This window comes from Pipistrellus hanaki (genome assembly GCF_964339955.1).
Source record: "Pipistrellus hanaki genome assembly, chromosome: 19".
Classification (NCBI taxonomy): domain Eukaryota; kingdom Metazoa; phylum Chordata; class Mammalia; order Chiroptera; family Vespertilionidae; genus Pipistrellus; species Pipistrellus hanaki.
The window spans coordinates 7,262,732-7,275,753 of NC_140521.1; the positions used below are offsets into that span (position 1 = coordinate 7,262,732).

General features: G+C 39.7%; 1 protein-coding gene across 1 annotated transcript in view; it reads left to right on the plus strand.

Annotated features, from left to right (window-relative positions):
* PPTC7 (protein phosphatase targeting COQ7) overlaps positions 1-9,501 on the plus strand; it is a 42,721-nt gene extending 33,220 nt beyond the window's left edge. Inside the window, exons 4-6 of the mRNA XM_084867552.1 lie at positions 1,403-1,526; positions 4,603-4,732; positions 6,052-9,501. Coding sequence (XP_084723678.1) covers positions 1,403-1,526; positions 4,603-4,732; positions 6,052-6,110 — 313 coding nt within the window. The 3' untranslated portion in view covers positions 6,111-9,501. The remainder of the gene's footprint in view (positions 1-1,402; positions 1,527-4,602; positions 4,733-6,051) is intronic.
* The last annotated feature ends 3,521 nt before the right edge of the window (positions 9,502-13,022 follow it).

Here is a 13,022-nt window from a genome sequence, read left to right on the forward strand (position 1 = left end):
GTTTTCTCTTCACAACTGTTATAACATGTTGCTGATACAGGTTGGGGGGGGGGGGGTTCTGTCACGCTTAGGGAGCCTTAGTTCTGGTCCCACCCTTCTGGGTCAGTGTATGCATTTTTTCCTGGCTCTTGTCACTTACAGGTTAAAGCAGGTTATCAGGTATCTATCTCACCTTTTCCTCACCCTGGAGGCCTGGAAGCAGTGAATCTGGACATTGGAAGTGGCTGAGACTTGGCCTCTCAGGGGGCCATTAACCCTTTGAATATATGGTCTTTTCTGTTTTCACCCCACCTGGGTTTTCCCCCCCATTCTCTGCTTTCATTAGGTTTTGTGAGAGGGAAAAAGTCTCCCATCTATGTTTTTAAAAGTTTTATGCAAAACGATGTGGTGCAAAGTCTACCTCCTATTCCTGCCACCAGCCACACATTCTCTCCTCAGAGGCAGCCACTGTCATCTTTTTCACTCTCTGTACCTTCCTCTTTCATTAACAACATATCACAAAGGTTATTTTTGTGTGTTTTTTATTCCCCAATTTGGAGGGCCAGTCACTTTGTTTCTTCACTCATTTAGTCATTCCGCAGATATTTATTGAAGATCTGTGTGTCAGGCACACTAATAAATGCTTATGCATGTGGAGCACTTTGTAAGTTCTGGGAGACACACAGTCCCCACTCTGCCAGAATAAGTATCCCTTAGTAAGACTAACATAGAATTTTCAATAATACACTAGTAATTATTAGTATTATATTATTGCATGTGTTTCCCATGAATGAATTCTTAGGGGATATACATGCTCTCATAGTTATTCCACTATAACACAACCTCCTGAGAGCCAGGTTCAAGTCTGCAGGGAACTGATAAGTGGACAGTGAGTAAGAGAGGATGGAATGTGGCTCTAAAGGATTAGGAAATAAAGACTCATTTGTACTAGGATTTTAGAGACACGTTAGCATCTGACTCCGAAAAGAACCCTTCCTCCTTTGGAATCACATATGACTAATCACCACACTCTGTTTTACTTGGTAGTTTCAGCTAAGCTTTTGAAATCTATAGTAATAAAAGCATAATATGCTAACAGATCAGACTTCCTTCCGGGTGACCTTCCAGACAAAGCTGGGACTGTGAGGGAAGCCCCGGTGCCGGAGGGAAGCTGGTGCTCGCAGCCAGGGGAGGGAAGGCCTGCTCTTGCACGAGTTTCGTGCATCGGGCCTCTAGTGTTTACATAAGAGTTCAATTAATTGTTTTCAAGGTTAGTGATTTCAGAATGACTGGCTCTTATTATTGACTCCTAATATAAATTAGATTTTTTTATAGCATTATTACATTGTAACATAGTGCCTGTTGAAAACTTTGAGTGGTATCTCTAAAGAGCTTTCTTAACTTTGCCCTTTTCATGTCACAGCCCGGATGCTGCTGATAGCACATCTTTTGATGTCCAGTTAGGAGATATTATCCTGACAGCAACAGATGGACTCTTTGACAACATGCCTGATTATATGATCCTGCAGGAGCTAAAAAAGTTAAAGGTAATTAACTGAAAGGTTGGCCCTTGGAAACAGTGGCCCTCTCTGGGCAGTTAAATTTTCTCCATTCAATTGCCTTATCTCTTTTTATAGTTTTGAAAAGGACTATTTTGTGAATGTAGGAAACTAATAATAGTACCAGTTTTTCAATCAGTTGTAAATGGAAATAGTCACAAATGGAGAACTTAAAGGAAAAAGGCTTTTAGTAGGGTGGTAAAGGTAGGAAAAGTCCAGTTTGCATTTTTCATTGTATTTTAATGGTATTTAATAGTGTTACATCCTGGCCCTTTTCTCATTTTATTCTCATAAGAAACCCAGCAGGTGTTGAGGCTGGGAAAGATAGAAGTCATCATACCGTAGCCAGCCCAGGCAGCAGTCAAGGGCATCAGGCAGTTAGGGGCCTTGATGTGATCTGAGCTGTCACCAGTAATAAAGCAGTTCAGCTTTGATCCATACAGAGAATGGAAGAAAGTGAAAATCAGTGTTTACATATTCTTTGGCTTTGTAAAAATTGTAACTCTGGGAAAAGTTAGCCTTTTCTCATGCTTTTATCGCTAACTATTATAACTTTAAGTTTTTAAACCTTTTAAGCAACATTTTCCTCAGCTGTTAATTGGGGGTACAAAGGGCCCTGTTTTATAGGGTTATGGTGAAAATTAACTGAGACCAGGAGTACAGAATCCTTAGCACCAGGCCTCATCTGTGGGGATCAGTAACGAACAAGTGCTTACTGTAGTGATACGATACTCTGTGGTGACAGGGTGGTGAGCAGAAATGACATTCCCTGTCCTCTGGAGTTTCTATTCTAGTGGAGGAAAGTAGATAATACAGACAAAGAAAAAGATAACATACAGTGTGGGGCAAAAGTAGGTTTATAGTTATGAATACATGAAATAGTTTTTTGGTTTTTGTTTTAAATATATTTTATTGATTTTTTACAGAGAGGAAGAGAGAGGGATAGAGAGCTAGAAACATCGATGAGAGAGAAACATTGATCAGCTGCCTCTTGCACACTCCCTACAGGGGATGTGCCCGCAACCAAGGTACATGCCTTTGACTGGAATTGAACTCAGGACCTTTCAGTCCACAGGCTGACGCTCTACCCACTGAGCCAAACCGGTTTCGGCGAAATCGTTTATTCTTATACTAGAGGCCCCGTGCATGAAAATTCATGCACTGGATGGGGGATCCCTCAGCCTGGCCTGCCCCCTCTCATAGTCCAGGAACCCTCAGGGTGGGAGGCGACCTGGCTGCTGCCGCTGCCGGTAGCACAAGACTCGGCCGGCCCTGGTTACCTGAGCCTCAGGTGGCCCTGGGCAGCTGGGGGGGCTAAAGGGACTGGGGGACTCTGGACGCAGGAATACAGAGTGGTCTGGCCAACCTGCTGCCCCGACAGGACTGAAGGGACTAGGCACTGCCATCATGTGGCTGTGGGCACTGCCATCTTTAAGGGTGTGGCTGTCAGCATATTCCCTCATTATTGGCTGTGGGCACTGCCATCTTTAAGACGTGTAAGGGTCAATTAGCATATTCCCTATTTATTAGATAGGATTATTTAATTGTTGTTAATCCTCACCCAAGGATATTTTTCCCACTGGTTTTTAGGGAGAGTAGAAGAGAGAGAGACAGAGAGAAACATCAATGTGAGAGAAACACATCAATTGGTTGCTTCCTGCATGAGCCCTGACTAGGGCCCAACTGGGAAGGAGCCTGCAGCCAAGGACCCTTTAGTCTGAATTGAACCCAGGACCTTTTAGTCTGTAGGCCAATACTTTATTGACTGAGCCAAACCAGCTAGGGCTTGTTAAATTATTTTGCATACTAACAACTATAAATCTACTTTTGCCCCACCCTCTAGTGTTTATGGTAAATAAGAAAAAGCATGGTGAAGGGAATAGAGAGGGTTGCTGTTTTAGAAAGATTGGCCAGAGAAGGCCCCTCACTGAGATAACATTGAAACAGAGGCCTCTTATCAATTATACTGAAACCATTCTGAATCTTAGGATGTTAGAGTTAAAATGGACCTTGTTTTCCATTCCATTTTTACTGATGAAGTTGAAGTAGCAAGGGTAAGGGATTATACAGCTAGATAAGAATCTTCATCCTATATAATAAAATATATAATATGCAAATTGACCAAACAGCAGTATGATCAGTCCCTATGACACTCACCACCAGGGGGTGGATGCTCAACACAGGAGCTGCCCCTTGAAGGTCAGAACACTCCCACAGGGGGAGCACCGCTCAGCCGGAAGCCAGGCTCGCTGCTGGCAAGCACAGCAGCAGTGGCGGGAGCCGCTAAGGACCCTCGGAGCATGTCCGCCTGCCAGGTCCACTCCCCACAGGGAACGAGCCTAAACAGGCAGGCAGACATCCCCAAGGGATCCCAGACTGGGAAAGGGCGCAAGCCAGGCTGAGGAACCACCCTCCCTCAGTGCACCAGGCCTCTAGTCATGATATAAAATTTTAAAGGTATTTTCAGTAGGGAAACTGGCAGCTCTTGAGAGAAAACTGGTGTTGCCCAGGAGCGCATTTATAAGCAAGAGGAAAAAAATTACTATATTTTTAATCCTCACCTAAGGATATTTTTCCATTGAGTTTTAGAGGGAGGGAAAGACAGAGAAAAATATCAGTGTGAGAGAAACTCATTATTTGGTTGCCTCCTGCACATGCCCTGACCAGGGCCTGGGCTTGGGAGGAGCCTGCAACCAGGAAGTTTTTGAGGTCATCCCTAAAGTGCTATAAAAATTTGCCCTTTCAATCTCATCCTATTTTAGCAAAAATACCTTAAGAATTTCAAATGGGGAAAAAAGCAGAAATAAAAACCCAAACCTTAGGGCCCAAGGCCACCTATCAAAACTTTCTGATTCACATTGTATGCAGGCAGCACTGATGGACTCATTCCTTTTAGTGAAGGTGCATTGTTTATTGTCTTCTCTAACTGGAATAAAACGTCAATGGTGGAAACTGATTAGATAAATGTTACTACTCTCTTAAAAAGTGATATTTGTAAGTTACTTGAATACAAAAGTCATGTGAGACATTACGATAAAAATAACTCTCTCATCCTTCATCTCAGAATTCAAATTATGAAAGTATACAACAGACGGCAAGAAGCATTGCTGAGCAAGCTCATGAGCTGGCCTATGACCCAAATTATATGTCACCTTTTGCACAGTTTGCATGTGACAACGGACTGAATGTGAGAGGTAAGCAATCTTTAGGAAGGTCATAGGGACATAGGAAGGTAGGAACATTCTGGGCTGCGGGGGGAGGTAAACTAGAGCGCTGTGGTGAGGCTGTTGAGATGTCCCCTCTTAGCTGTGAGTGGTGGCTTTGAGCGAGGTCATTAGGCCTTACCACTGGGAGACAAGAGCAAGTGCATGTCATCATGTCTTCCCCACGGAGGACGCCCTTCAGAGCTGAACTTCATAGGCTCCCGAGGCAGGCGGATCTGAAGCCCTCTATTGCCACCACGGCACTGCTTGGACCTCAGCCCAAAAGGCCTCAAGCTCTGCCTGGAAGGACTGCACATTCCCAGCAGTTTAACATCTGCCCTTCACGGGCCTGACATTTCACGTCTCCCTTCCTCTGGCTTTGTGGGGCTCGTTGACGGTATTTGCCTGCCAGATTGCCGCGGCAGGTTTTGAAGAGGGAAGTAACGTTAGCCTGTCCTTGCTTGAAAAGCCCTTCTATCTGCTAAGTGATGTGCAACTCTGGGAGCAGGACAGCAGCTCTGTCTTGGAGCTGGGATGACGTGCTGGTGGTAACATATCAGAACTGGTACAGTTGGTCAATTTCTTGCTAGTATTATATTATGACGTGTAAAGCATTTCTTAGCCTTCCAGGAAGTATTAAAATAGGAAAAAGCACATGCCATAGCTGTTTGGCAGATTAGAATACAAGATTGTTCTAATTTCAAAATAGTGGGTATGTTTGTCCAAATTAGGATTATGCATAGAAACATGTAACTTTCTTGTCAGGCAGAATTTACCTTTATCAGATTTTCTTTACTGTCATTGCTATAAACAAAGGAGGTAGTGGCCATTTTATCAGTGCTACTGTTTTAAAGAGCAGGGAAGGGATTTTTTAAGTGTCAGTTAAGTTACATGTAATTTCTTGGTGTTTTTATTTCTCTATTTTTTTAAAAAAATATATTTTTATTTCAGAGAGGAAGGGAGAGGGAGAGAAAGATAGAAACATCAATAATGAGAGAATTATGAATCGACTGTCTCCTACAAGCCCTGCCCCTGGGGATCGAGCTCTCAATCTGGGCATGTGCCCTGACCGGGAATCGAACCATGACCTCCTGGTTCATAAATTGACAGTCAACCACTGAGCCATGCCAGCTGGGCTTTATTGCTCTTCATTTTTTTCTTTCTTTCCTATACTGACATATTGACATATATATTGACAAATCAAACCTTTGTGAATTGCAAGCATTTGTCTCCTAGAACTTACTTAGGCTTACAGTTTTGATTGACTTTACTTTTTATGATACATGACTACATTTTCATTTTTGTTTTAGGTGGAAAGCCAGATGACATCACCGTCCTTCTTTCCATAGTGGCTGAGTATACAGACTGACACACCTCGGTGTCAACTCCTGCCTTTCCTTCCATCATCCCAAATTTTCCCCAGCCATGTGTGCTGATCCTGCTGGCAGGACCACGATTCTTTGCCACTGATCTCAATGGCCAGTGATGTAAGCCTTTTTGCCTGTCTTTTTGAGACCCCATTGAGATCTTTGTTAAGAACCACTACTGTCATTCACTAGCTCATATCTGCCAGCAACTTCGAAGAGAATCAAGATTTGAAGATTGACCTTCACTTCTCATTGTCCTTTCCATGATGGGATCGGAGGTTTTCAAAGCTAAATGGCTATTACTTTTAAAAAATGCTTGAAGTATTGAAGAAAATGAGTAATGTTGATAAAGTGAATTAAAAATTACAGTGTGTAAAAGGGATTTTAAAAGTCTAACACAAATTCTATGTTATGGTACATCTCCTAGAAACATACATTATTCATCAAAAGAAATGTTACACGTGTACTATACAGTCTTTGTTATAATGATTGAGTGTGGCTTTGTGTTTTCATTCTAAACTCCTATTTTTCAGGGGCTTATAATTCTGCTCTAAAACATTGCTCTGAATTATGGAATCTTGATCCAGGAGCTTTTTTTCTTACAAATTGGAAGAAAATTTCCAGTTTAATTCTATGGATGCAAACGTTTCGTGGTTTTTAAAAGATGCTTAATTGTGATCCTATGATCAAAGTTTTGGCAGTTTATTGATTCATTAAACTCACAAGCTGGTGGGCTGAACTGCAGGAGTAGGGAGACTATCAAAATTTTAATGGGAATGTTACTCAAGATTGTATTGATAGAACTCCTCAAAGCCAAGGAATTTAATGTTATGGCTGAAATCCTCCCAGCTGTCTGACATGATGCCCCGTGTGGGAGCTCTAGGCCCATAGGCCTAATGGGTTGAGAATGGACAGCTGTTATTTTGAATTTGGGGGGTCATGCTACTCCTAGTCTCATTCAGACCCTTTATTAGTAGCCTTGCTTTCTGTATAGCATGCACCAAATTCAGGGGGTCCATGTGGAAGGAGCACTGTGGGCAGTAGCAGCAACACAAGAGTCCATGAGGAAAACTAGTGATGATATGACATTTGCATTTGCCCTAGACAGAAATTTAGGGGTTTCTGAATCAAGCTTAATGTTTACAGTTTCCAAATAGCCATCTTGCAGTGTATAGTTTCCTTTTAAAACTATCCTACATTCAGTTTTCCCATTATCTGCAAGTTCACTTATTTTTAAGGTTTGTGTGTAAGTCGACTGCTGTAAAGATATATATTTTTGGGTCAGTCTTTTTCTTCATTAACTTGGTGGTAGAAAAATATAGTTAGCAATCCTTAAATTAAAGCCATGTTTTATATATAAGTCAGGTAACATTGGTGTATAGATAAGAATGCAATTAAACCTGATGAGAATCTACTTGAGGAGAATATAGAAAGTCTCTTTCTCTAAAGGAGATACATACTCCCTGGTTTATTGCATTAAAACTTATGTTTGAGGTTACCTCAACTTGTTTTAAAAGATTTTGTTTTGTGAAATTGTACTGTATATTTGAGTAACTGTCAAGCTTTTGTTTTATTTAAAATTGTTTAACATGTACCATGTACATGTCATTACTATATTTCAATGCATCATGCTTGTAACAGGCATTTCATTTATAATAAGAATGAGTTATTCATTTGTAAACCGTTCAGTAATTTATCTACTATTCCTAAATTGGCATAATGTTAGATATCTATTTTGAATCACCTTTAATTACATGTCAGAATGCCTTAACTACCCTAACTTGACAAAACAGTTCTTTGGTAGAGGAGATGGGGGTGGAGGGAGGCTGTTTTAGTAATGAGGACCCATTGTGCTGTGATAAAACACAGAAGCCAGAGTGGCACGTGGCGGGGTATTTATTTTGCACAAAATATTTGCAGTCTCTGTGTATTTTAAAAAGTAAAGAAAGTTGCATCCAGAAAGGTTTTGTTGCAAGAAGTACATTAATACTTGGGCTGATGACATTAGTTCTTTTATTGGATTTCTAATTATTTCTGGTCAGAGGTGTGTAGCCTATGATCTGGATATATTTTGCATTAATTTTCCAATGCCTACATTTGATTCCTGGTAGAGCAGTGCTGATTAAGTCACTGGCTTTGCTCTCGTTTAACCCATCAAACGCAATCTTTGTAAAGCTAGATTGGTGGTGTTTTAATACAACTTATTTTATCAACTTGTCTTTTTGGAGAAATTATTGTTAGAAATTGACAACATGTTTGTTCCAGTGATGTGAATTTAGTGGGACAAGAATTGAGTTTCACCGTGGAACTATTATAACTTTTGGACCTGGCCTGTAAATTTAATAATACAAAATATTTTCTCTTTTCCCTGTCCTTTTTGTGTTAAGCACTTAATTTTTTGACTGCCAGTGGTCAGCTGGAGTGCTGCTTATCAAGTAACTCTCCTTCCACTCTCAGTGGTCAGAGGCTGTGTTGGACCCATGCTGGAATTTTCCAGTCACAGGACCCACGCCTCTGTGGGGTAGGACTGAGGTATGCCTCTTGGTGGGTCTGATTCTGAACTTGATGTGTGTGTTAATTGTATTTTAAATCAAGCAGTATAAAAAAGACACACACATTTGCCTCATGTAATGGACTTTTATAACAAAAGAGAATTTGGATTTCTAATTTACAAAAGGCAAATTATTTATCTCTCTCTGGATGCACCAAAGACCAGTAAAGTTTATAGCTTTTCCATCTATATTTATAAAGCAATACTGTATTATAAAAAATCAATATTTTTATCACATGCTTGAAATTTTTATTTTGTTCTGTTTTAAAATGTGCACTCTAAACATATCAGAACCTTATTTCTTCCTGTGAACTTAAGCTGCCTGCGCACAAAAAATATTTACCGAACAGATGTACAGTAGAGCCCTAGGCTCTTAAAAAGTGGAAGAAGAAATGAAGGGGAAAACAAGTTATTTGTCCTGAATTACTGTACTGGCTTGACATGGTCGATGGGTACTAAATCACAAAAGAATCCATTCCAGGTGTGTATGTCTGAGGGTTGGGCTGTGTCTAGATTAGCAACTAGATTTCAAGCTTTGCGTGATGGGAGTGTCTCTCCTATCAGCTACATTTGTTTTGGATAGAACAGTAGCCTTCAGTACCACCTTCAGTACCACCAACCTACCACATCAAGTAACAAGGCAGGAATTGTGGGAATTCACTGAGTTTGTTTTTGAGAGTTTTGGAGATTGTAAACAAGATTGACTAGAACTACAAGTGTCTGTACTTTGGATAAGTTCTTGGTTCCTTGTCACCTTATACCAGCTATCTTTGGTAGAAGCTACAGCATCAAATTTCCCTGGAAACAATCACATTTTTGCATTTAACAAATTTTACAATATCAAACAAACAAAAAACGAAATCTGCTTATAAAACTGAAAATATGAAACAAAACATTTGGATTTTATTCATAAAAAATTAAATTCTTTGTAAAATTGAACTTCTCAACTAAAAATTGGCAGTGTCAATGTCAAAATGTTAACGGTTATCAGGTAGTTTGTGGCAAAGATGGCTAAACAATGAAGCAAGTTTGAATTTATATATACTAATGAGCTGCTTTTTTTCTGTTGAGACTATCATTATTTGTCTTACCCAAGAGGCAATGACCTGAATTGGATGTCTGAAATATAACTTATGCAGGAATAGTTCTGTAAATACATTTAAAAAACTGTAAAGATATTTAATAAATATAGTATTTATACTAATCTGTGTACTCCTTTTAATTGAAATAGTAACTAAATAAGACGCCAGCCCTGTCATTGAGTTTGTTGGTCTCTATCAAGTCCTCATTTCGAACCCTCTTAGCCTAGCAGTGACTCTGTACTTCGTAGCTATTATTTTGTCTTTTACTAGTTCTCTGCCTTACCTCTTTCACCATCTGGTTTACTACATCAATTTTTACTCAAAAATTCATCAAAATGGACAGATAATTCAATGTAAAATACAAATGGTTTCCTAGCTGAGAAGGCTTTTGCATCTTCTACATGGTATGAAGTGAAAGCACAGAAAAATCTGGTGTCATTTAAATGTAGCATTCTGAATCTAAAATCCAAATTAAATACAGTTTAACAGTATAACTATCTTTTACAGATTAGTACAGCATCCAGGCAATTACTGATGGTGATGTCTTCAGGACCTAACCCCCCTGCCCATTTCCAAGAGCGAGCCAAAAACTTTCATCCTCTGCAAGGAGATCTATAGTTGCCCTCGTATCATGTGAAATTCAGTGTTAGTCACCAGTGTAAGCATAAGATACAGAAATCTTTAGCCTACACGTGAAAGAATTGCTTGCAATTATGTGGGTATTGTCAGTTTCCACAAAAAGCCCATTTTCATTCACTGAGGAACATTTTGGGATGAACTTGAGTTTTTATTAGGTTATTGTGGGTAGCTCTGACTCATTACTGAGCTACCAGAGCCAAATTCATTCTGGTTTTAGTTAGAAGTCTGTTCACAGTTCTAAAGTTGACTGATCCACTCAGCCACCTTTGTTTATGAATTCCTCACAAAATCTGAAGTACAGTTGCTTACCAGTTAACATTTCTTTGGGATTTGGTGGTTTCACAAAGACTTAAGATGTTACAGCAGTCTAGTTTGTCAGGTTATAATTGACTTTTAAACAGGTTTGGGGGAGGGAGAGACTTACATCATCAGATATTACATAAGAATTCTTCTGTGCCAGATATTTTAGTCTATTCAGGTAACAAGATTATTCTTAAAGGGGAAAAGAACAGAGACACTCATTTCACTCCAAATCCAGGCTTTTTTGACAGTGGAGGTAAGTGCTCTATGTCAGAAATACAGATATAATTTTTTGGCATCACTTCCATTAAACTTTTTTTTTTTTTTTTCACTGCAGAAAATCACATCTGAAAATCAGGATAATTTAAAGCTATCACAAATAAGATTTAAGATTTTACAATATATAAAAAGACTCCGAAGTGAGGGAGATAGCTATATACCTGGTGTACAGTTAATAATGTAGATTTTGTAATAAAAACAAGGTAATTTTAAGAGAAACATCAAAAGTGCTTTATTCTAAGTAATGTCCATCACTAGCTACACATTTCCCCCATCTTTCAGGTAATTTGTGGATACCTTCCCAATAGAACTTCTCTTGTTTTGAGGCAAACCATTCAGAGACCCCATTTTTCCACTTCTATGTACTGCTCATAGTGCTGCTCAGAGAGTGCGTGTGCCATGGATGGGAACAAGTGGTCACCTGAAGGAGCAAGGTCTGGTGAATACGGCAGGTGGGTTAATACTTCCCAGGCAAGATATTTTAACGTGTCTTTAACTGGTTTTGAAGTGTGTGATGGTGCGTCATCATGAAGCAAAATTACTTTGCTGTGTCTTCTGGCCCATTCTGATTGTTTTACGATCAAAGCACGGTTCAAATTGATTATTTGTTGTCGGTAGCGATCAGTATTAACGGTTTCACCTGGTTTTAGAAGCGCATGATACACCACACCTTTCTGATCCCACCAAACGCAGAGCATTGTCTTCTTTCCGAAGCGATTTGGCCTTGCAGTCGAGGTGGTAAGTTGACATGGATCAACCCATGATTTTCTGTGTTTGGGATTCTCAAAATAAATCCACTTTTCATCACCAGTCATAATTTGATGCAAAAAAGACTCTTGCCGTTGAAGCAACATTTGACTGATGACTTCGGTTTTCCATTTGTTTTTCATTCAGTTGATGGTGGCACCCATTTTCCTTCCTTTAAATCTTTCCCATTGCTTGTAAACAATTGGAAATTGCTGAGCAATGTTTAATCTTTCTGCAAGTTGTTTTTGAGTTTGACATGCATCTTCATCCAATAATGCTTGTAATTGTTGGCCTTCAAACCTTTTGGTTGACCTAGATATTCTTTGTCTTCCACATCAAAATCATCCCTTTTAAAGTATTTAAACCAATATTCACAGTACAGTATCTTGAGATGGAGCATGTTCACCATAAGCTTCCCGAAGTATACGGTAACTTTTAGTAACACTTTTCTTCAAAATACAGTAATGAATTAAAACTTCCCACAAATGCTCTTTTTTTGGCATGAAATTCGACATTTTTAAAATATATATTGATTTTTTTACAGAGAAGAAGGGAGAGGGATAGAGTGTTAGAAACATCAATGAGAGAGAATCATCCATCAGCTGCTTCCTGCACACCCCCTACTGGGGATGTGCCCACAACCAAGGTACATGCCCTTGACCAGAATCGAACCTGGGAGTGACCTTTCAGTCCGCAGGCTGACGCTCTATCCACTGAGCCAAACCAGTTTCGGCCAGACATCATATATTGTTATTGTTATACTAGAGTTCGATTCCGGTCAAGAGCATGTGCCTTGGTTGTGGGCACATCCCCTGTGGGAGGTGTGCAGGAGGCGGCTGATCTATGTTCCTCTCTCATTGATGTTTCTAGCTCTTTCCCTCTCCCTTCCTCTCTGTAAAAAATCAATAATATATATATATATATATATATATATATATATATATATATTTTAAAAAAGTATTGGTGCACTTCAAATGACTGCTGAAGAACATTTAAATACCTTTATAGCCTGTCCATCAGGGCTCAGTGGTTGAGCATTGGCCAATAAACGAGGAGGTCACAGTTCTATTCCTTGTCAGGCACATGCCTGGGCTGCAAGCTCGATCCCCAGTGTGGGGCATGCAGGAGGCAGCCAATCAATGATTCTCATCATTGATGTTTCTATCTCCCTCTCTGACATCAATAAAAATATATATTTTAAAAAAATAAATGCCTTTATAAAACTGGAAAAGAAAATGCTAAAAGCTCTAACGTGAACATGCATTGAAGAATTCTAATGAGCCTTTTTCCTGCACAGAAAATGTCTGCTTTCTAAG